Source organism: Polyodon spathula, chromosome 10, assembly GCF_017654505.1.
Source record: "Polyodon spathula isolate WHYD16114869_AA chromosome 10, ASM1765450v1, whole genome shotgun sequence".
NCBI classification, from domain to species: Eukaryota; Metazoa; Chordata; class Actinopteri; order Acipenseriformes; family Polyodontidae; genus Polyodon; species Polyodon spathula.
The window spans coordinates 13,225,152-13,247,341 of record NC_054543.1 but is presented as its reverse complement, the minus strand read 5'-3'; the positions used below and the strand labels follow the sequence as shown (position 1 = coordinate 13,247,341).

The window sequence follows — 22,190 nt, the reverse complement described above, 5'->3', positions numbered from 1 at the left end:
ATATATATATTTATATATATATATATATACGTCAGCATCGTGTGCAACCCTTCTAGGTGACGTACCTGGACTTGCTCTTTCAGCTTGAGGATAAACTTGCCTGCCCCCTTCCACTTGCTCTGGGCTTGATAGACACTTTCTTGATCACAGAGGATGCGCTGGGACAGCTTGGAGGTTGACATTCTCTTGTTTACAGGCTCTTTTGTGACTTCCTCCACAAGCACGTAGTCACTGGGGTTGGGATTGGTCAGGATGCTGTACGAGTACTTGGCTTTACTTAGTGTCTGCAAACGAGATAAAAGCTTTTTTTTTTTTTCTTTTCATTAAACACTCATTATGAAGATAACTTATCAGTTAAAAATTAGTCAGTCGACTTAAAAATCCTAGACAGGGACCTAACGTTTCCAAGATCGTGCTATAAGCTTATTTTGTCCCCATACAAGCCAGAATGCAAATAGGGGCCATATTCACAAAGCATTTACCCCAGTTCTAAGTATCCACTATTGTTTCGTCTCAGAATTAACAAGAAGCAACTATGAGCAGAGTTATTTATTTGCATGCATTGGCAATGTTTGTTTTTTGGTGTGAAGTTAGCATTGGGGTGAATATTGCTCTCTCAAGGCAGTGGCTGTGGTTATTCTCAGAGCTCGCTGAACGAAGCTCACCAGCTGGATGATGTCCTGTGCAGTGCTGAAGCGAGGTGCTTTGATGACTGTGCGAGGCTGCTCTGGAGAAACATCGTGGACCTGAACAAAGAAACTGTCCTCTTCTGTGCTGATATTCGCTTCCTCTACCACCTCTGTGATGGAGTTCCTCTGATAGACATTCTGGGAAAATACAAGAACCTGCTGTTCAATACATTAATACCTACACTAAGGGGCAAATTGTAACATGAGATAACAGGAAAGTTATGAAAAATGAAAGGATGCAGTAGCAGAGTGATTCCTTATTTATTAGTTATTAATTATGTATTTATTTATGTAAACTATATATTTGCAACTCTGCCAGTTACTACTGTGGCCAATTTAACAACACTTGTTAATTGAGGCCAAGAGGGTTAAAGTATTCTGGTTGTGCTATGAACAACAGCTCAATTTACATATATTAAAATAAAACTGTGTTAGGTTTTTCCCTTGCGTGATCCAATGCTTCAAGTTATATAGTGTTGACATAAAACTAGAAAATATAGACTTAATTACAATATTACATTGTTTTAACCTGTGAACAGCTATTGCATTTTAAAATATGAATTTGAAAATTGATCCTTCAAGAATCCTGCCATAGAATAGCTTGCTTACATTGTAGATTATTTGATGACATATATCACAAGTGAACACAAGCTCATCGGCACTGCAGATGAAGGACCTACCAGCAGAGGGAGTGGTGTGTTAACACAGTACTTGCATGCCATTAACACTGACAAACAAAAGATAAAAAATGCTCACAGCTCTATCCAGACAACAGTTCAGTAGAATAAGGCTCACTTAACTGAACTGTCTCAATGTAAAAATACATTAGTTTGGCACATATACAAGTGTTTTTTGTCAATTAGGCCATCAAACTGATCAATTTAGATTTACAGTCTTTGGGCTCCTCTATTTTTCATAGCTGCTGTGTTCATGTGCCACGCTAACAATTTCACATGGCTGCATGAAGGTTTTGTTAAAGTGAAACATTTCAATTTAAGAAAGAGTTTTGGTCTTACATTTCTAACAGATTAGTTGATGTACAAAAGTGGACATGCTTAATTACACATACTTTAGGCATGTAAACCCATCAGCATTCTTTGTCTGAATTTTATTGGAACATGGAAAAATGCACTATTAACTAGACTTACTTCCTCTTTGGTTTTGAGGCTGATTCTTCTCACATAGCCTTCCTCTGGGAACCAGCTGCTGAGGATTTTTACAACCTCCTCCTCGGCCCCGATGACACGCTGAAGCGGCTGCTTCTTGCACTCGCTCTTCTCCTTCCACAGAAACACTTTCTCTTCCACCAACAAGTAGCTCAGGATATTTGAAACTGAGCCCTTCTTTGAGGAGAGTAACTATGGAAAACAACGAAAGGAAAAATGAAAAAGGACACATATGCAGGCATGTTCTGTTTTAACAAACAAAAAAAATAATCCACCCTCTCCCTTGTACATCTAGCAAATAAATATTGTGTTGTGGTAGAAGATACAGCAGAAGAATAAAGCTAGTGTTACCGTAAACCAAAATAAATAAACAGCTCATTTAATGCCTATGCTTTCCCCTAGCAGGTGTGCTGTCTCTATTGACTCAATATCTATCAAGTTCAAGTTTTCAGACACCCTATACATTCACTTTCAGTTCTTTCCAGCCACCAGTCCAAAGTACTGTGTTGTCTACCTAAATAACATCAATTACATGTGCCTGAGGGCCTGTTTGAAGACCAGACTTTGGTGCTTGGCCAATCTTAAGGGAACACACTGCATCCAGGGAGATCTCGCAGCAAGTAAAAGAAAATAATTCCACACAAAAAAAACAAAAAAACAAGATAACATATATTAAATTACTACAGTGTGGATGTTTTTTGGCTGTCTAAACAACCACTGATATAGCTGGACACAAAATTTCCACATCCCACACCCGAGATGATGGTATTTTTAAATGCATTCTTTAAACAATCGTATAACACAAATTGGAGCCTGGTAAACTTTCCATGGTGCTCTTTTTTCCATATTAGGTATAGCATGTTAGTTTTTCACTTGGCCTTTGTGAACTGCGTGGGGGTGATGAGAGCCGACGCTCACTTTGTGAAGAAGCTGTCTGGCTGTGGTCTTCTCGCTCACAGACAGGACAGTGAAGGGTTCAGGACCCGGGGCGCCATGGACCGTCACTTTGTACAGGGCTGCAGCTCGCCGCTCCTCCGTGCTGAACACCTGAGCACAAACATAAGCAACCCTTTCAAAGGAGGTTCCTGAATGAGATTTCGGCAATTCAATTTTCAAGCACGAGTTCTCATCGTAAAGCAAATGAAACCTTGTGTCAGAACAAAAACATCCAGATTCTGACAGCTCTACCAAGTAGCCTGTAGAGAGCACTTCCTGAGTCATTTTACAGGAATGCAAACTTAAACAGCCATAAAACAGGAGATTAAAATAGCTTAAGCAGGATGACAGCAAGATACAATCTTAATTTTTTTTTAGTAGCAATTTAAAGGTACTGCAGCCAGAGCTCTTGATAAATTTTGGAAGTCAATTCCACAATAAGGAAGCATGATAGTTAAAAGCTCAGCACAGTATGGGTGGCCTTAAAATGAGAACAACCTACAACAGACAAGAATGTGGTAAGAGAATTGCATTTTACAAACAGTATTTACTGAAGCATAGCAGAAGCATCCACTTTTTCTGTCTCCATCTTTTAGTACCAGCAGTTTAGCAGGAATAAAACATACTCATACTTATGTTTTTACTGCATTAAAGACACTATTTTGTGTGTAATTACCACTGAAGCAGGTACATTGTTTCCATTGGGATTTTCTTCTGCCCTGCTGTAAATGAAGAGACTCGAGATCTCCAGCGGTTCATTGTGAAGATTTCTCAGTTGCAAGTGCCTGTACCCTGAAAAAACACACACACAAGTTAGTCAAGATGGTTTTGACTGGCAGATATTTGATTTAGAGAAGTTCAAAGAAATTATAAGTAACTAAAACATGTTAATATTTTTTAACAAAGTATTTTTTTGTCAAAGTAATTACTGATTTATTTATTGTTGATTTGTGTTGTTATGTGTTTAAGCAGCTGTCAATTTATATTCACATATATAATCATTCCCCAGCTGACCAGCTGGGCTCTCTCCCTCATTTTATTGGCTTAAGAATATTTTTAATTCGGCTCGGAGACAAATTGGTACAGTGTCAAGAGCAAAGAGTCGGGAGATCTTTGGTTGAAATCCCAGCCCTGTCACTCATCGTGTGACCCAGAACCAAGTCCCTTGACCTCCTTGTCTCACTGAGTGGAAGCAGCATTCAACTGTACATAAGATGAAGGGTAATGATGGAGAAATGACTTGTACTGTATGCAACCAGAAAAAAACTAAAAGTGTGTATGAATTAGATAACTAAATGGATTTCACTATTTCAGATATTTTATTTTTAATAAAAGTAAAAAACTGAGACTAGAGAAATACAGTATGCATGTATAAAAAGGAAAGGGCAATGTTTACCTCTTTTTAGAGCCTTCAAGGGAATTATCCTTTGGGCAGTGATTGTTGAGCTGTTGTTTTCGACCACAGCAAAGCGGATGTAAACCAGGTCCTCGAAATAGACATGAAAGAGAAACTGCTCATTCCACATGGGGTTCAGGGTGTTGCGATGGGTGGGTTTGGTCCGGAAGTGGCAGCTGTCCACAGGCATCCCCATCACGTCAATTTCAACACATGGGCTGCCTGACGTGCTACTGGGACACACATTCTGACCAGAGATAATCTAGAGCAAAGGAAAGGAAATTCTACTATTGTTTTACAATTTAAAAACTGCTGGATACTGAATATATAGCATATACATTTACAGCATACGCTTACCGAGAGTGAGTATACTAAAGGGTTCATGCTCTCCACTTCTCTCTCCAATGGAGAGAACTGCTGGTACATTGGGCAGTTCCTGTCCCACAGAACTGGTGGCTTCAGCACATACCCACAACCCCCATTTGCCTCGAACATTGCTGCATTTAAGTGCATGGCGAGGTCTATTGAAAAAGAAAGGTGTTTGTGGAAAAACTTTTTCAAAACAGCAAATGGTTACATTGATCTACCAGAAACAGACCGATTCCATGCTTACCATACGCATTTTAAATCAGCCTGCAAACTCTGCAATTCATGATTTAATTACCTTCAGATGGAAGAAAATTCAAGCATTAGCATCCCACATCCCCTCTTGATAAATGACCACACGGAAAATTATGCAGCAATGCTAGTGGTCTCAAATATGCTTCTTGCTTTCTTACTGGAATCTATGTTTATTTGTATCCTTCTGAAAATATTTCAAAGGTATCATAGTCTCTTTAAGACATCTGTTTGAACCAAGGGAGGTTCATATTCCCGTTCTACTTAGGTCTCTGGAATATATTTTTATTGCTGATTCAGTGTGAAGATTAGTTTATAACGATCAAGTGCAATGCAGATTATGTGTAATTGATCTCTTTACCACCCCCCTGATGTAAGTTCTTCAAAGTGTGATGACGCATTCAGAGAGCTGCTTCTGCTATAATATTTGAGATAAATAAACATAGAATTAATAACAAGTACAGTGGTTATATTCACCTTAATGAATCACCATTCTTGAATTTTATCAGACACACTGCTAAACTAATATAATATAAACAAATACTATATACACATACACACACAATATAATGTAAAAAAATACTAGATTATATTCTTTATATTCTATTAGTTTAGCAGTGTGTCTGATAAAATTCAAGAATGGTGATTCATTAAGGTGAGTATAACCACTGTACTTGTTCATAATTAGATGTTTATTTATCTCAAATATTATAGCAGAACCAGCTCTCTGAATGCATCATCACACTTTGAAGAGACTCTAAGAGGTTATATCACGGGGTGGTATAACATTATCTATATATATATATTATATATATATATATATATATATATATATATATATATATATATATATATATATATATACACACAGTGGTTTGCAGAAGTATTCACCCCCCTGCTTTTCACATTTTGTTGGCACCTGAGCGTACTCCACAACACTTTCAAATTAGACTTTACACGTAGAATCTACAAAATACTCCTCGTTAATAAAGTTAAAAAATGTATATAGAATATAAATAAGTTAAATCAGCTCAGGTGCAAATGATTTGTTTGAAAGGTCACAAAATTAGTGAAATGGTTTCAGCCTGTGTGTACTCAAAGTGGTTTATCTTGTAGATAATTTCCCTCAGGGATAAAGTGGTAGAGAGGCACAGGAATTGCTGACATTTAATCTCCTCCACACATAACAGTGTTCAGTTTAACCAAAACAGCTTTGAATAAAAAAAGTGAGTTTGAAAAACTGTGCACACATTATTTGTAATTCAACAAAATGTGAAAACTTTGCAATGGGTGTGAATACTTCTGCAAAACACAACCTTAAGCCAGGGATAAAAGTGGGCAGTGAGGCTAAATAAAATGTGAACCAGTAGAGTGCTTAGCTCATGATCACTATGAAACAACAACTGCCCGCAGTGTAATCCCTTACCATCTGTTTGGTAATTAAGAGCCACCAATTGAATGCCATGAAGCCAGAACATGACAGGGTTTGGGTTGGAGGAGTCGATGCGAGTGGCGGCTGGGTAGGTTCTCAGTAGCTGACAGGTGGTGTGTTTAATCAGCTTCTGAGAATACCTCCGGCACAGGCGCTTGGCAGCGTTCTCATTCACAGAGGAGATGTGATAGCACTTCGGCGTCCGGATGATAGAGCTCAGAGAGGTGTTGGGGTTAAACTGGGGTGAAGACGGCTCCTCCCAACTCAGCCGCATGGTGTCAAAAGAACCTAACGTAATGTGCAAATTAAAAAAGATAAATAATAATAATCAAGAAATACAGTTAGTAACAGAAAATAGATTTTACAAATATATTTCAATTCCAGAAATGTCTTACTATAAATCAGAACAAGGTGCAATAGCGTGCATTGTGTGAACAGGTGTAATATTTATATTTTACTTCATTGGTGATGGACCAATTTCCATTTGTTTTCAGACCTGGTTACATTGCTTTCCAGTGCTTTCTGTCTGATATATTCCCACTAGTTTCAATCTTATTTACCACAAAGCCTAAGGGAAACATAAATGCTATTGTTAATGGCACCATCACAGTGGCCTTATTAAATCTGAGCAGTCACTTTACAGACAGAGAAACTGTACTTAATTATTCCCAGGCATGTCTAGGGTTATGGAAAGCACTAGTTCCAGCTGTTAACAATCTCTCTCACCCACTTTATTTCAGGAAGTCTTACACAACATTACAGTACAGTAAACACCACGGACAAGATGGGTTTTGTCAGTGTGGAGAGGGAGTGCCAGAAATGATATGATAATATCTTTTTTTAAAAATACTCTCAGAATAGGCAAAAGAAAAGGTAAAACACCAAAGAAAGTCAGTAACTATGAGGTTTAAGACCACGTCTTACAGTAAAGGAAATTAGCAAGCGCTAACTCCAAGCATTCCTCCTTGCCAGCTGGTGGCTTCTGACAGGACAACATGTACTTAGAAAAATCAAAATACCAAACTTCCACACTGAAGAAAAATGATACTATAATAATACAATAAACCGTTTCATTCACACGTGTTAAGAAATAGCTTAAAACGACGGCATATTTATACACCAATAGGCACCCAACAGCATCCTTACAAGAATAACTGAATTCACCATTAGCATCTTCTATACAACTGTACATTCCCCAACAACATGGAACGTTAACACAGTCACATCAGATACAGAATGTGTGTGTTCTTTTACAGTTCCATTTCATTGACTGATCGGATGAATTGATTTTTTTACCTTTTCCAGATGCTCTGACCAATGTCATGGATTCCCCAGGGATTTTACCAGGATTGGTTCCAAAGATGGACTTCCTGCTCTTTCTCTCTTTTCCTCTGCCAGATCCAGATGGAGTGAGAGTTGAAAGGCCTGGTTCCCACAAACAAATTGCACAGAGACGTGAGCAAAAGGCCACAGCCAGAGGGCACTACATTTTCCATCTTTTTATTTTTTTCTTGGGAATTCTACAGCATTGTTTAGTGGGGTACTTACCTTGTAGCAAATACTGTACTAGTGTACTAAAGCAATAGTAATTATACATTACATTCCACAGCTGGGGTGTAGCCCATGTCAAAGCAGGTCACCCACATCAAGGGATGCCTTATTGACAATCTACCATTCCATTAAATAAATGCTATGCTAGAAAATTACTTATACAAAATAATTTTCAAGAGATAAATTGTGCCAAGTAAAATTGACGCCTTGTGCTGAGAACACATACCCGAACTAGAAAGTATATGACCAACTGCAGTGATTTAAAGTAAATGACCAACTGCATTGATTCTATACAGATGTGTATTTGCTACCCGGTCGCTTGTATTTTAAGAAGAGCTCACCCCTTTTATAAGCTTGCCTTTTTTCAGATTAACATACAAATGAAAAACCAGAGGTACAACCCACAGAAGGAAAAAACATCCATACTCGAGAACAGAATATGAAGCTCTTGCTACTGTGTCTGTGTATATTTAACTACTGAATCAAGTTACAACACATATACAGTTATATGGCGCACTGCATTTTGTACAAACCTGGGAATTTGACAGCTTGGCAGTATATTATCATGTCTGAAAGCTCCTGAGCAATCTGTCTGCTTTCCTTCTTGTTTTGTGGAAGACAAAACTCTTCCCCGAGTTCCATATCGAAAATCTGTGCATTATAAACACAAAAAAATATAAAAACTCTGAAATACCGTCAACACCATATCATATAAAATGTCCTAATTAATTCATTTAATAATGATACTCTGTTCAATTTACCTGTTCATTAATCTTATTAAAAATCATCAATAAATTAAAGTGATATCTGAAATATGGGGATTCGTTAATGGATGAGTCAGATCTTAACATTGTAAGCACACGCCTGCGTTTATTTTGCCATGCTGCAGTAAGCAGCATACTTTGTTTCTATATAATGATTCTGGTGGTATATAATGAGTCTGTGATTCAGACTCTGTATCTTACAGATTTTCAAAATGTTCACAGGTTGTTTTTTTTGTGTTGATGTGAAATCTCGCACCTTTCCTTTGCTGCAAGCAGTGCTGTATGCTTTCTTGATTCTCTTGGGGGTTTCTTCACTGTATTCAAACTGAAATTTATCGTTGGATGACTTGCCCTCCGGTCGATCATCAAGGATGTTATCTGTTCAACAGAACAATGTTACATCAGCTAAGATTCCAGTCATTACTGCACTGTTAATTATTTGTTGGCCATTGACATGGCAGTGGTACATACAAAAAAAAAAAAAAAAGAAACAAAAACAAGCACACAAGAAAACCGACATGCCCAGGTGTAATTTGCACAGGATATTTAAAATTAAAATAATCCTCAGTAATCCTGAGGATAATTAACTAATTTCAGTCAAATTCTGCATCTGAAACTGCTATTCAAATTATTATCAGATTGGGATGTGTTGCACCTGCTAAGCTGTTGCAATTCAAAAGCATTGCTGTGAGCTCAGCCACACAAAAAAAAAAAAAAATCTGGATTCTCAGACAAAAGCAATACGGGACAACTACCCTGATGAGTATAGGGTTCCACAGCTTCCTAAAACCTGGCTTGAAATAACTCCTTTCAGAAGGCAATATGAAAATGTTAAAATGTATTGTACACCAATTCTCTTTATTTTAGCAAAGAAAATGTTAATGGAAACAATCTATACATAAATCACGCTCTTTGTGGGATTAAAACCATGTGCTTTATTTGCTTCTTTGATTGTATTGCACATAGTTATGGGGGTTAGGGAAGTTAGGACTGTGTACTAGATTACAGGGTGAGGATTGGCTCAGGGAAGATAATGCCCTCCACTGAGTCACCAACACCTTTGTTTAGCACAGTGTTGTTTATATCCTCTGACTGTATGGCATTCAGTAGAAGCAAATTCACGTGGAACCAACTATTATGTGAGCGCTACCTTTTGTTTTTCAAGTTTATTTTCAATACAAGTACCTTGAAAGTATCCAATGGAATATGAATTTAAAACGTAAGGCCCTATTCACTGACGCATTATTCGAAATATAAAACAGAATACAGTTTGATATTTATGAAACTGCTCAGTACTGTTAATGAAGCCACCAAGAACAAACCGTATTGAGAATAGAGCACACAGTGGCCTTACTATAAAAGCACTGGCAAGCACTTATGGGAAAGTGACGTTCAGACCTCCTAGAGGTCTTCAGGATCTGTTGAACACACACATTCTCATGGGACTATCAGAAGCATTTTACTTTTGGTTTAAGCAGGGGAAGGTAGGGCCTGAGAAACCAGATGTTTTTGTTTGTTCTGATGTAGTGAACACCACCAAATGAAATCACAACATTTCAATGCTGTGTTGCTGGTTGTGGCCTGTATATGCAACCAACAAAATAAATAAAAAGACAAACAAACAAAAAACTTGCTGATGTGAAGTGTACCGGTTTTACCATTCTAAATCACAATTTGATGAATTTGTGACATACATGTGAACATACATTTTTATTTGTGTAAATAACTAAAAATAATGATGACTTGCTACACCAAAAAGGGTTACCCTGTAGAGAGCGGCAAAGCTGAAACTACTGATAATAGTAAACACAACAAGTAGCGTCCACAATTAGCCATATTCAGCACACCTGTGACTTTCAAATACTTAATTCCACGTGCCTGCCTCCAAGATTTGCATGCAACAGATAAATACAGCATGAGAAAAGTTCTATAATGTTATTTAATGAAGGGCACTACATTAACTGTACTATTGTGAAATAGCAGCAGAGTATTTTTCTTTTCACATGTGAAGCAGCCAGTCGATGTCAAGTTGTGCTATATAACTAACCAATAGTATCAGTCCATACCAGTTTGTAACCCTGCTGGTTGACGAGTGAACTTGTGATGTGGTGCATTCTGCTTTTACTTGATATTTAACTCCATGCAATATTACGTGGTGCTAGTACACAACACAAATGACAATATGATTCTACTGCACACAAGTTTATTCAATGGTGAAGGCCATGCAGTTGAGTTGGCCAACATAAAAGGTGCTTTTTACCTTCCTGGCCATTAGAAGCAGGAGAAGCAGTAAGGACATCAGCTATAGGAAAACAGTCAGAAAGGAAGTAAGAGTAAAGGAAATGAAGATGTCCAGATGGAACGTATTACATATGGTGAAGTTAAACATTCTTCAAAACAGCTTGTTTTACCTGTATAATTTGCTGTCAATAAAAAAAAAAAATTAATGAAGAGGTATTAACTATTGATCTTGCATTAGTTGTTTTACAGGGTTAAACTGTTTAAACTCTACATAGACTTGTGATGGTTAATTAGATGGTTTACAGAATGAGATGCATATTTGATGGTTTACATAATGAGATTAATTTACATAATGAGATGCACATACAGGGATCTGCATAATTGCGTTTACTAAATCGTCCCTTAGAGGCCGACTGCCATATTCAAATCTTTGTGTGGATTGGCAGACAATTTTAGGACTGAGATGTACAGTAATTTTTTAATTAACATCACTTAATCAAATAAACTACATAATGATATTGCAAAAGTCTACCGGAAGCCATAACAGTAGTACAGTATTTCATGTTAGATTTCAAAATGTAAATTTTTTCAATTTGTCAGTTTTTCGTTAAGTATATGGAAAATTACAAAGCGGTACGTAATTCAATATGTTAACAGCAGGTTTCACTTGACCTAACTCAGGAAAATGAGCTAGTTATATTGGGTGATGCAAAAGTTTTGGCCATAGCTTTATGTACTACATGTCTGCATGTATATGTAGAAAGTTTTTCCCCACCATCAGACAGAGACTCATAGTCATAATCGTATTCATCTTCCTCATCATCATCTTCTTCGTTATTTCCGGATGTGCTGCTTGCAGGAGTGCCATTACTGGCTTGAGCCTGCATATGTGCCAGCTGATGGGCCTAAACCAAAAACAACACATCCTGTAGAGTTAATAAAGAATCCCAGTCTTTTCAAATTGTAACACTTTCAGAGCTAAAGCAGACTTCCACCTACTGCTTCTTTGTTTTATCCCGTCATCTGTGATATAAATATGATGCCAATCAACTTCAGCCGGTTGAATTACTCAGAGATTTTAGATGCTTATTGTAATAGACTGCAAAGGTTCAGTGACGAGTCCTATCTTTGACTTAAAACAAAAGGGTTTGTAAAGACAAGGAAACCTTGTGGTATTAAATCAGTAAAAGCAAGTTTCTTTAATGTTTTATATTTACACAATAACTTTATATTAGGCATATATGGATGCATAAAAACAATTAATTTCAGACAAGTAATAGAGGATGTGGTGTTCCACAGTTATATACTGTAGGAAACCATACTGTGCATTATACAAGTGCAATATTAAACAGATATTACAACTTTTACAACTGATGTTAACTTGTAATTTACTGGCCTTTTGTTTGAGAATATCAACAGGAGCCTGATGTGCTTTTAGCTTCTTGTTTTTGAGAAGAATTCTTCCTTTTAGTTGCTGTGGTGATGGCAACAGTGGATCGTCTGAGAAATCACTCTCAAATAAGAATTTAGTCACCAGTTTATCCCCGAACACACTCTAAAAACACAAAACAAAACATAGTACTTTATGCATAATGCAATGACACCTAGGCCAGTGTAGTTTAAGTGAAAAAAACATTTTAACATCACCAGATAAAGCAAAGTAAAAATCATTCCAAGATGGAAAGCTGAAACCTTGACAGTCTATGGTAAATTGAATTACCTTAAAGACTTCTGCCATCTTGCGTTGCTGAGGCAGGGAACAGTGATTCTCGATTGATAAGATGACAGGCAGGTCTGAGTTAACAAAAGCACTGCGATTGACAGCTTCCACAACATCCTGAGGGGACAGAAGAAAAAAAACATAGTGAAAACAACAGTCTAAAACAATTTCACAAACATCAAACTTGATTTAACCCTTTAAAAGAAACTTATGAGCTTGTTTAAGAGGCTGCACAGTTAGAAAGATAAGCAAGCAATAGCTTGTTTATTTATTAATTAAAATGTTGTTATTCAGGGGAGCTCCTTATAGCGCAAGTCTAGTTTACCATCAGGTTCCTGAAATGAAAGTATTTATTAGAAACTGCTACTAAAATGAGGGTGACAATGAAAACTTCTGCGCCCGTCCTTATAGAAGGACACCCTGGAACCTCCTCAATGCCAGTGAAATGGCCTCGCTACCCTCCCTGGCACGAGGTCAGCTGCGCAGTGAAGAAAGCAGAGGGCTATTCAACATTCTAGACATTTTCAGATGACTCATTCCCTCTCACAAATGTGGAGGTGCTGTAGAGTGTTGTAATAGCGAGTAAATGTCTGATAATAAAGTAAAATAACACAATTTAACAGGGCAAAACAGAACATTCCTTTAAATCCAAGTAAAGCAGATTTTGATAAAAACAAGTAAAAAGGACTTGACAAACACACACAAAAATCTGCTTTTCAAAGTTTTGAAATTATCCCCCCAAAACTAATTGTATAATTCTTATTAATAGGTATAAACAAATGCAGTTGTCTGATAAGCTATAATTTGTTAGTAGGGTTTGCGTTCTCTTGGTTAGCACAGTTACAGAGTACCTTGAATGGGATCTTTGTAGTGAGTGTGTGTCCATGATAGATAATGGGCATCCCATCATCTCCATCCCAGCAGTCCAGTTCAACACTCCTGCAGCCTTGCAAGAGCACCTGCAGAAACAATGGAGAGAAAACACATAGTAAAGAAACGCATGATTCTGATACATTGAACAAAGTGAACTTCAGACCAAACAACCCACAAGAAAAGATGCCTGTGGGACAGACTAACTGTATACTGTCCCAAACAAAGACTAGTAAATGCTGGGTATTGCAGAAAGCACAACACATTAATAGTACAGTACAATATAAAGAAAGTAATGATATGTTGAAACATGCATATCAGGATAATATTGTTTCAAAAGGCTTGGCAGCACGTTAGATGCAAATATTGTTTGAATGAGCAAATGTTGCTAGTTGTCAAACCAGCAAATGTTGCTAGTTGTCTGGAGCATGGAGCTATCAAGACACAATCAAGATTTTAGACACAGTATGTATTTTTAAACGTACAATATAGTAGCTAATGTTAGCCCAATTATAATGATGATGCCAGGCTGAATAAAATAAGCTTATGCAAGTTCAGTATTTGTTAGTCATATGAAAATATTCTGTACTGTTAAAATAGATGCACAGTATTAAATAAATGACAAGTAAACAGCTAGTGTATTTTCTGTCAAAAACAAACAAGGATAGCAAATAGATAAAACTGAACATCACAGTTGTAGAATGTTTTAAGAAAAACTGACAATATTAGTGGTCCAGTTCTCCCTGCTGCATCGACCAGCTAATTCTTAGACTGCACCAAATGGCTTAAGTTGGCTACTTGCTGCTATGAGGCAGGTGCTTTGCCAGCAATATCCAGGACTGTACTGACAGCCTGCCACACTGCATTCAGTCAATAAATACTGTAATTGGCTGACTATAAAACAACAGAAATGCTGTTGTGCTCACCTGACTGTAAAGCTCCACAGAGGACTCCCCTTTAAGCTGGTGCCCAGTGAGGTAGGTGTTGTGTGAGGATTCAATATAATAATAAGAAAGGGGGTGTTGCAGGTCTTCCTCATTCACTTGAGATTCTTCATTTCTAGAGGCAAAGCTGTCCTTGTCCATCAGAAACCTATAGAAGTGCATTTCTGATTAGGAAATAATCAAGCAATAATACTTGATGAAGGCACTTTTTTTTTTGTAGAGGATAGAAAATAGTACAATAAATTAATACATAAATAAATAAATAAATCCAAAAATACATTTGTTTGCTTAAAAAGATCCCTTCTCAAAAGATTGATATACACTGGCTGGAAAAAGTCCTTGGAAAAATGTAATCCTTTGGGGTAAACACTGCAGTTTGTTATCCTACTGGCTGACATTTCACACTCTGCAAAACTAAAATGCTTTATCATCGGACCCCAAAAATAATAAGATTCTTTATTCCCTTTCCCTACTAGGGAAAACAGTTGTGATTCTAAATCTTAAGCATGTGGAATTTTGTAACTACCGTGCAAAACCCTCAAAAGACATCCATCCCAGCTGGCGCATGCTGACAGAGGGTTCAAACTTCTGCAAGAGACAAAAAAAAAAAATACAATAAAATACAAATAACATATTAACATATATCATAAACCTTTCCTAATAGCAATTTCTTACACAATAGTATATCAAACAGGTAACAAATTCAACAAAAGCTAAATACAGATGATATAGAGTATATGCTCAAAATCTATTGTGCTTGTTTCGATCATCCAATAAAAGCCAATGCATGGAACAAATAAAAAGTGTGTCGATGATGTATTACTTATGGGGGAGCAAAGCAGGATTTAGAATGGAATCTGGAGAGAGCACAAGCCTTCCACAACCTTCATTCTCCTATCTATATGTGTCACCTGCATTCTTTCAGTCAATCCCCAATTCTCAGACAGATCTATATCTGCCTCTTCTCGCCATTCGTTTTGGGCATGACACAAACCTGGATTATGCCGAGGATTTCATCATAGGTGTGATGCTCTCCTTGACAGTTCACCAGGAAGTCGTTGAGCTGCTGGATGGCGATCCCCAGCACTCCCAGCGATGCACTTTCAACTCCAGTTCCATTGGTCACAATGCTGGCAGCAGCGATCGCATCCGAGATCTGTCTTTGGTTATCAGACATCTGTTGTCTGCTTCTTATGAAGAGGCCAAGATCAGATCCATTACGGGTTAGGAGGTCTAATTGCATTAAACAAACAAACAAAAAAATCTGTTTCATTATTTCACAATTAAGTTAAGACATATCAAGGCACTATATAACCCTTTGTGGTATTTTTTGTTGCTTGTTTAAACAGGACATACTTAATGAAACACAAGGTAAAACGCAGAACAATGAAAACAGAAAATGATTCATAAATTGGAACAGCAATATAGCAAATCAAAAAATAACAAAAAGTAACAGACCTAGGTCAGGCTGTAACCCAGTGATGCTGTCATCAATAGTCAGGTTTGTGTAGAGTGGAGCAGTCTCTGAACCTGAGCGATTGCACGGCACAGCATAGGTATCAAATAACTCTTTCAGGTCCTTCCGACTTCGAATGCTGCAACGACAAAAAAAAAAAAAAAGTGTCTTACTAGTCATACTCCAGTAATGGAGCAGTTTCCAAGTCAGATTCATTATAAACTCGACTGGACTATGACCTAGCAATACTACCTTAAATCACCTACAACCTAGCAATACCACCTTAAATCACCCTCAAATAGCTAGTAAAATCAACACATTTCCAAAATACATTGTGTTGGAATTTACAGCAGCATATATTTGCTTGCAGATTCCTACATTATCCAAAGAGGTTTATGTTTATGTTTTATATAACACTGTTGAATAAAACACATTTTTCCAGTTACAAATGTTAGTCAAGTGTTGCTGTAGAAACCTTGCAATGAGATAGTACTAATTTATCTCAGACCTTGTCATGCAGTCAAAAAGATAATGGAACTTCTGATGCTGTTAAAAAATAATGACACATTTGCAATTTTAGCCGTGTGCAAGGTCCTGGGGATAATCTGCAGTACACTTAAATGTCACTGAAGCCACTATATATGGATATAGATATAATGCCTGTAGAAAATTAAAACAAATGATCTAACTGTAACATATTATATATGCAAGGTGTCCATGAAGTTTTACAGTTATATAAAATCTCAGTTTCTTTCCATATTTTGCTGAAATACTGTTTTGTGAAGGGGACAGGACCTGCCACAAGTTGGGAGTGATTCAAGGGTGTGTTGCAGCTAGAAAGTTACATAATGTAACTATAAAGGCAACTTATAATTCCCTCTACAACACTAACTTATGTATTTCCATTTGGTACATAATAGAGAATATACAAAAAAATACATGTTTCAAACAATAACAAAGAAAACTGAATTAATTTAGTATATCTGAGTTCAGTTGAACAGCTAAAAGTAGTAAAGATGAATTGTGAGCAAGTTTAAACTTGACATCCTATGTACAACAAGCGGGAAAAAAAATCAAACTGCAATCGACTTTATTTGAGAAACTGAGGGTGAAATTATTCACAAATGCCAACAACAACAACTAGCTGTTTCAACAGTTGCCAGAACAAAAAAGATGAATTGAAACTGAAGAGAAATACTGGACCCCCTTTGTAAGGCACTTTTCCTTTACAATGCAAAATGAGTGCTTGCAGAATACACTACCTGAAAGATTTAAAAAGTTCCACAAATTCAGTGAAGCTCATATTGCTGTCGGAGACCATCAGGTTCTGAAAGCCTTTTAAGCTTCCTTTCCCTTGACCATGCCAGCTGCGACTGCTCCAGGTGCTGAAGGAAACACATATTGAAGTTCAGTGATGCTGTTCCATTATGGCAAAACATCTGATGTCCTGTCTTATTCACCCCCATTCAATTCAATAGGCGTTATTTTTTAATGTCTACATACCTGGTAACATTAGCTGCATTTATTCCTTCTATTTCTAAGCTGTGACCCCTTTAAATCTGCAAAATCAATATGGCTTAAACCTTTTTATTAAACCCTATTTGCCCTTTGGATTTTGTGGAGTGTGGCTGCTTGCTTCGCTGACATTTAATTCTGCACTATTCATAATCCGTTTGTGTCTAATTAATGGTCTTACATTACAATGGGTAGCTTGTGAATCATGTAGTTAGGATTCCTTCAAATCTACAAAGAACACTCCCAGCGGCTAATCTCACTTTTCTCAAGCTATTATTTCTAAGACAGGTTGCCCTTTTAATAATTAGTTTTCAAAATGTCAGTATTCAATTGATAGAGTTCTGACCCGTTTGATCTCGGGAGTCTCCAGGGGACTCCCACTTACCATGGCTGGCTCTTATTAGTAGCAGACAAGACAGGAGAAGAAGCAGGCCTGGCAGGGATGGTGGAGGCTGCAATGCTAGGAGAGACAGTGGTAGTGAGGGAGTTGGCTTTTCTTGTCGGCTGGGGATAGGATCCAGGGAAACCCACTGCAGTATTCTCCTCTAAAAGAAAGTTGTTGTTTTTTTTTTTTGTTTTTGTTTTTTTAAATAAGAGTGTCAAGTAGAAAAGAAATATGAATATCTGGAAATGTAATGGATTGAACTTATCGTACCTGATTCAGCCTGCTCCCTGAAGTCCAGAGGATCAGAACCACTCCTGCCACAGCTTTTTGTTTTCACCATTTCATCGTCGGTAGCATCTCCACTGTCCCCCTGTGCGCACAGGATAGAGAATGATTAAGCCATTTTCATGTTACCAGGGAAAGAGAATAATTAATCATTTTTCATGTTAACAGGGAGGTCAAGGTGCAGTTACACACATTTTAGTGCAAATTTCATTAAAAAGTTTCCAAGGCTACTTGTGAGTATCAGAAAATAATATGTGTTGCTGCACCTCATGGCTCCTCCAATTGACCCATATATCAATGAATCACCTGCTTCTGTTACATTTGGGAATCGAACCAGAAGCTACACACCTGCGTAGAAACACTCTGAATTAATTTACATTTAATTCTGCAAGACGTTGAAACTACATTAAGCGCTTTTAACGAAAGAAGAAACCTGATTTATGGATACTCGAAGAGAAAAACAATATGATATTCTAAATTGTTTCATTATAATTCTTTCGCTGAGGTCAAGCAAGCACAGCTAAATCTTTATTTGGAAAATAATTAGGTGTAGTTTCAGATAGTGTGTGAGTACTGTAGATAACTGTTGTGGCGTTTCAGCTCTGACTGCAGGAGGACAGCATGTACCCTGAGCTCCACCTGCTCCCTGTGTTATTATAAGTGACATCACGACTCAACTTTATGCAGCTTTAGAACTTCCACCCAGTGTCTCTTCACTGGTAATTTAACTGCTGCTGTTTTGAAGAGACCATTTCTAAGAGGGAAATGGGTTGGCTGGGTTCTCACCCTCATAAGTCTTTTTTTTTTCTTCTTGGTTGTGCTGATTCTTTGTATATTGGGTTTCTCTGAGCCTTTGCTCAAAGACCCTGTGCTTGTGTTCCTTGCGTTCCACCGCCTGCCACCAAACAGCTCAATCGCCTGAGCCAGCGTTGGACCTTCATACCTGCCCTCCTCCTGAAAACCAAAAAAAAACAAAAACAGTGTCCATTGAAAATGCACAAACATAATTGAACTGCTCAATTTCACCCCCTCAATTTAGGTTCTATGTAATTATCCATGTGTATCTATAGAAACAGCATGCTGGTGGAAAAGTGAGAAGGGTTGCCCTGTTAACTCATATTCCACTGTCATAACATATGCCCTAATGTACATTCTGTAGCCTTGTATTGTCTGTAGATCAATTCAATTTAGTGATCTAGGCTTATTCTACACTGGAGCATTTTTGGAGTTTTGCAAAAAAAAGATTGCAACAAAAGAATTTTCCTAAAATTCTTTGTTTGCCTGTGGTTATGCAGTGGAGCCACCAGATCTGTGTTGTCCTCCGGCACTCTAGGTCTTTTGGCATCGCTGTGGATCAGCAGTGCGAAAAATGACAAATTGGCAGGAGCACGTTTTTCAGAGTGTGCTCCAGCCTCTGTTCCCTGAGTCGGCGGGGGGGGGGGGCGGGGAGGGGGGGGGGGGGGGGGGGGGGGGGGGGGGGGGGGTTGCAAGCGGGGGGGGGGGGGGGGGGGTGTTAATTGGGCATACTAAATTGGGGAGAAAACCAGGATAAAAAATTGACGACTAAATTGTAAAAACAAAAAAGTACTACATTATTTAAAAAAAAAATAAAAAAAATAAGTAAAGAAGTGGTTAAATGTTGAATAATATGCTAGACTAACAAGTCACATAACAAATTTCATTAATCGCATATTTTTTAATGTATTAATTTTAGTAATTTATCATCATATAAAGCAGTCCTTCGCATATCCTACTGCTGTGGTGCCACAGTAAGGGCAGACATTATAAAAAGGAAGCAATTAGCATTTGCCTCTAAGCAGCTTTTCAGAATTGGTGCAACAAAAAGATTGACACTGGGGCGGGTTTTATTCTCGGTCGATCTGTCGCTTCATTGGTGCACTCTGCTTTTCATGCTGTAGTAGGCGTGGTATGGTATCAACTCCATGGTGAAATAAAGTTAATAACAAGTTTGTCGTTTTTTTTTTTTTATTAATTTAGTCGTTGCCGATATTTTTCTAAATTATTTTCTCCCAATTTGATAGGTCTTATTGTTTTTTTTTAGGCACAGCTCACCGCTACCACCCCTGTGCTGACTCGGGAGCAGCAAAGACGAACACACACTGTCCTCCGAAGCGTGTGCCGTCAGTCAACCGCTTCTTTACACACTATGGATTCACCATGCAGCCACCCAGGAGCTACAGCATCGGAGGACAACACAGCTCTGGGCAGCTTACAGGCAAGTCCACAGGCGACCACAGGGGTCGCTGGTGCAGGGTGAGCGGAGGACACCCTGGCTGACCTAAACCCCCCACAACAACACCAGTACTGTATTTACTGTAGAAATATTGCATGAATCACTAGTATAGGAAATTGGGGGACATGCTGTAGGAGCGCTATATCCGAGGTGTGTTATAACCGAGAGCTTTATAGCGAGGGAGCACTATATATGTGTGTGTGTGTGTGTGTGTGTGTGTGTGTGTGAGAATATGAATTTTATGTTTGTGGCAATGATCCCTGAACAGTATCGTTAAAATAACAATGTATTGGAATCTGTACATTTGACAGATTCTTTAACATATGCTGCTGTGTATTTGTATTACTGTTATTATTGGTTTCGTTTTGTTCATTGATATGAAATAATGTTAAAATAGAAAAAGGTTTAGTGTTTAGTTTAGTGTATTTTATTCACTTTGTGCCCACAGGGCCAGCACGGGTACATCTCAATAGTGCAGCACTACTACAAAGAGAGACATTTACTGAGAGAAAAATAATAAAACAAATGCTCTTAAAAAGACCAAATTCTCATTTATTTTATTTTTTAGATTCTATTGATTTGTTAATAGTACATGCAGGACAGCCGCTACAAGATCGTTACCTTTATTAAATATGTGCACGGATTAATCTGCCGATTAAATCAACTAATGACCATACATTAACCTATCGAGTGACAGCCCTAATTTCAATATCTACTTTGGTTGTATGTTTTTTTTTTTTTTTTTTTTTTTTTACTTTGTGGTTGTCTTTATGATGTTAAAACATTATTTGCTTATTTAGGGGTTCTTTGCTTAGAGAATACTAACCCGGGCTGTCAATATACATCATAATTTAATATAAATAATGTGTGTACGTAGATATGTTTTAAATGTTAAAATGCTGACACCTGCATAGCATGTAAACATTCATAAAAATGTACCAAAAGCACATCCCTAGTAGCAAGGGTTAAAAAAAGAAGCAATATGCAAAATAGAAACGAGTGGCATGGTTACCTGGTACAAGCAAACATACTGCTTCCTTAGCCACTGAAGCCTCTGGTCAGGGAACCTTTTCATCTTCCTCACAGCATTAGCCAACTCCAGCAGCCCATCATAAAGCACTCTGGCAGTGTACTTCGGAGCCACAAAGTGCAACAACTTGTTATCAGTGGTCTGGAGCCCATGCAGCAGTGTCACCCCATTCTCTTCAGGGGTCATGTCACTCAGTTTATTCTGAACACAAACAGCATGCATGTCAATTCCGGGGTGGCCCATGTAAACAGCCTTAACCACAGACAAGTCCAAGAACCCATCAGCCAATCCATTCAGTGTGACTTGTCCAAAGAACTGGGGCTTGCAATGACTGAGCTCCCCGCCACAGCTCACCGGCTTTGACCAAGTCAAGAAACAGTTGTCGGGCTGCAGCTTCAAGAAGCAGCGGGCCGAGAGGTGGGCTTCCTGGTCGTAATGAATGACTGTGGCTCCTTGGAGTAGGAACTGGTGGACGTCAGCCCTGATAGACAAGACGTACCAGGGGACAAGTTCGGTCCCATGGCTGAAAGCTTTTTGCTGCTCTTCTGTTCCTTGAAAGTCATAATCCTTCGCTTGCTCAGACAGGTCTCCCTCGGAATCAGACAGGTCTCCCACTGTGAATCTGCATAACAATGCAACACATTAACCAGGTGTCTATGCAAAAACACATCAATGCACTGTGTTAAGCACGGTCATTCTTTTTACAGAATGGCTCATCATCTTTTATGTTACAGCTATTTCCGTTTCTGTGTTAATCCATTATTTTACAGTTAAAAGTGTTGCCACATCTAAATTACAAGAGCTGTGTATCTGAAAACTGGTAGAGCAATACTTAATGCTACTGATTTTAATGCATATACAAACCAATGAACCATAGAGTTTATGAGAAACAATAATCTATGAAAACCCAAATGGCCAACCTGGACATTACTGTATAT

The 22,190-nt window shown here is 38.0% G+C and overlaps 1 protein-coding gene across 10 annotated transcripts in view; it reads right to left on the bottom strand.

Annotated features, from left to right (window-relative positions):
* LOC121321848 (1-phosphatidylinositol 4,5-bisphosphate phosphodiesterase epsilon-1-like) overlaps window positions 1-22,190 on the bottom strand; it is a 121,026-nt gene that overhangs the window by 5,580 nt on the left and 93,256 nt on the right. For 5 of the 10 annotated variants that reach the window (XM_041261124.1, XM_041261126.1, XM_041261127.1 and 2 more), the window contains 25 exons: window positions 21,235-21,874; window positions 18,755-18,922; window positions 17,954-18,053; window positions 17,684-17,843; window positions 17,046-17,168; window positions 15,786-15,922; window positions 15,322-15,560; window positions 14,854-14,915; window positions 14,310-14,475; window positions 13,365-13,472; window positions 12,514-12,630; window positions 12,190-12,348; window positions 11,569-11,698; window positions 10,813-10,854; window positions 8,809-8,930; window positions 8,322-8,439; window positions 7,534-7,662; window positions 6,232-6,525; window positions 4,545-4,708; window positions 4,188-4,449; window positions 3,468-3,583; window positions 2,774-2,902; window positions 1,838-2,047; window positions 666-827; window positions 66-284 (listed from right to left, as the gene is read on the bottom strand). In XM_041261124.1, coding sequence (XP_041117058.1) covers window positions 66-284; window positions 666-827; window positions 1,838-2,047; window positions 2,774-2,902; window positions 3,468-3,583; window positions 4,188-4,449; window positions 4,545-4,708; window positions 6,232-6,525; window positions 7,534-7,662; window positions 8,322-8,439; window positions 8,809-8,930; window positions 10,813-10,854; window positions 11,569-11,698; window positions 12,190-12,348; window positions 12,514-12,630; window positions 13,365-13,472; window positions 14,310-14,475; window positions 14,854-14,915; window positions 15,322-15,560; window positions 15,786-15,922; window positions 17,046-17,168; window positions 17,684-17,843; window positions 17,954-18,053; window positions 18,755-18,922; window positions 21,235-21,874 — 4,276 coding nt within the window. Of the gene's footprint in view, window positions 1-65; window positions 285-665; window positions 828-1,298; window positions 1,366-1,837; window positions 2,048-2,773; window positions 2,903-3,467; window positions 3,584-4,187; window positions 4,450-4,544; window positions 4,709-4,800; window positions 4,852-6,231; window positions 6,526-7,533; window positions 7,663-8,321; window positions 8,440-8,808; window positions 8,931-10,812; window positions 10,855-11,568; window positions 11,699-12,189; window positions 12,349-12,513; window positions 12,631-13,364; window positions 13,473-14,309; window positions 14,476-14,853; window positions 14,916-15,321; window positions 15,561-15,785; window positions 15,923-17,045; window positions 17,169-17,683; window positions 17,844-17,953; window positions 18,054-18,754; window positions 18,923-21,234; window positions 21,875-22,190 lie in introns of those variants that run through there. The other 5 variants (XM_041261125.1, XM_041261128.1, XM_041261129.1 and 2 more) reach the window with 3 other exon arrangements.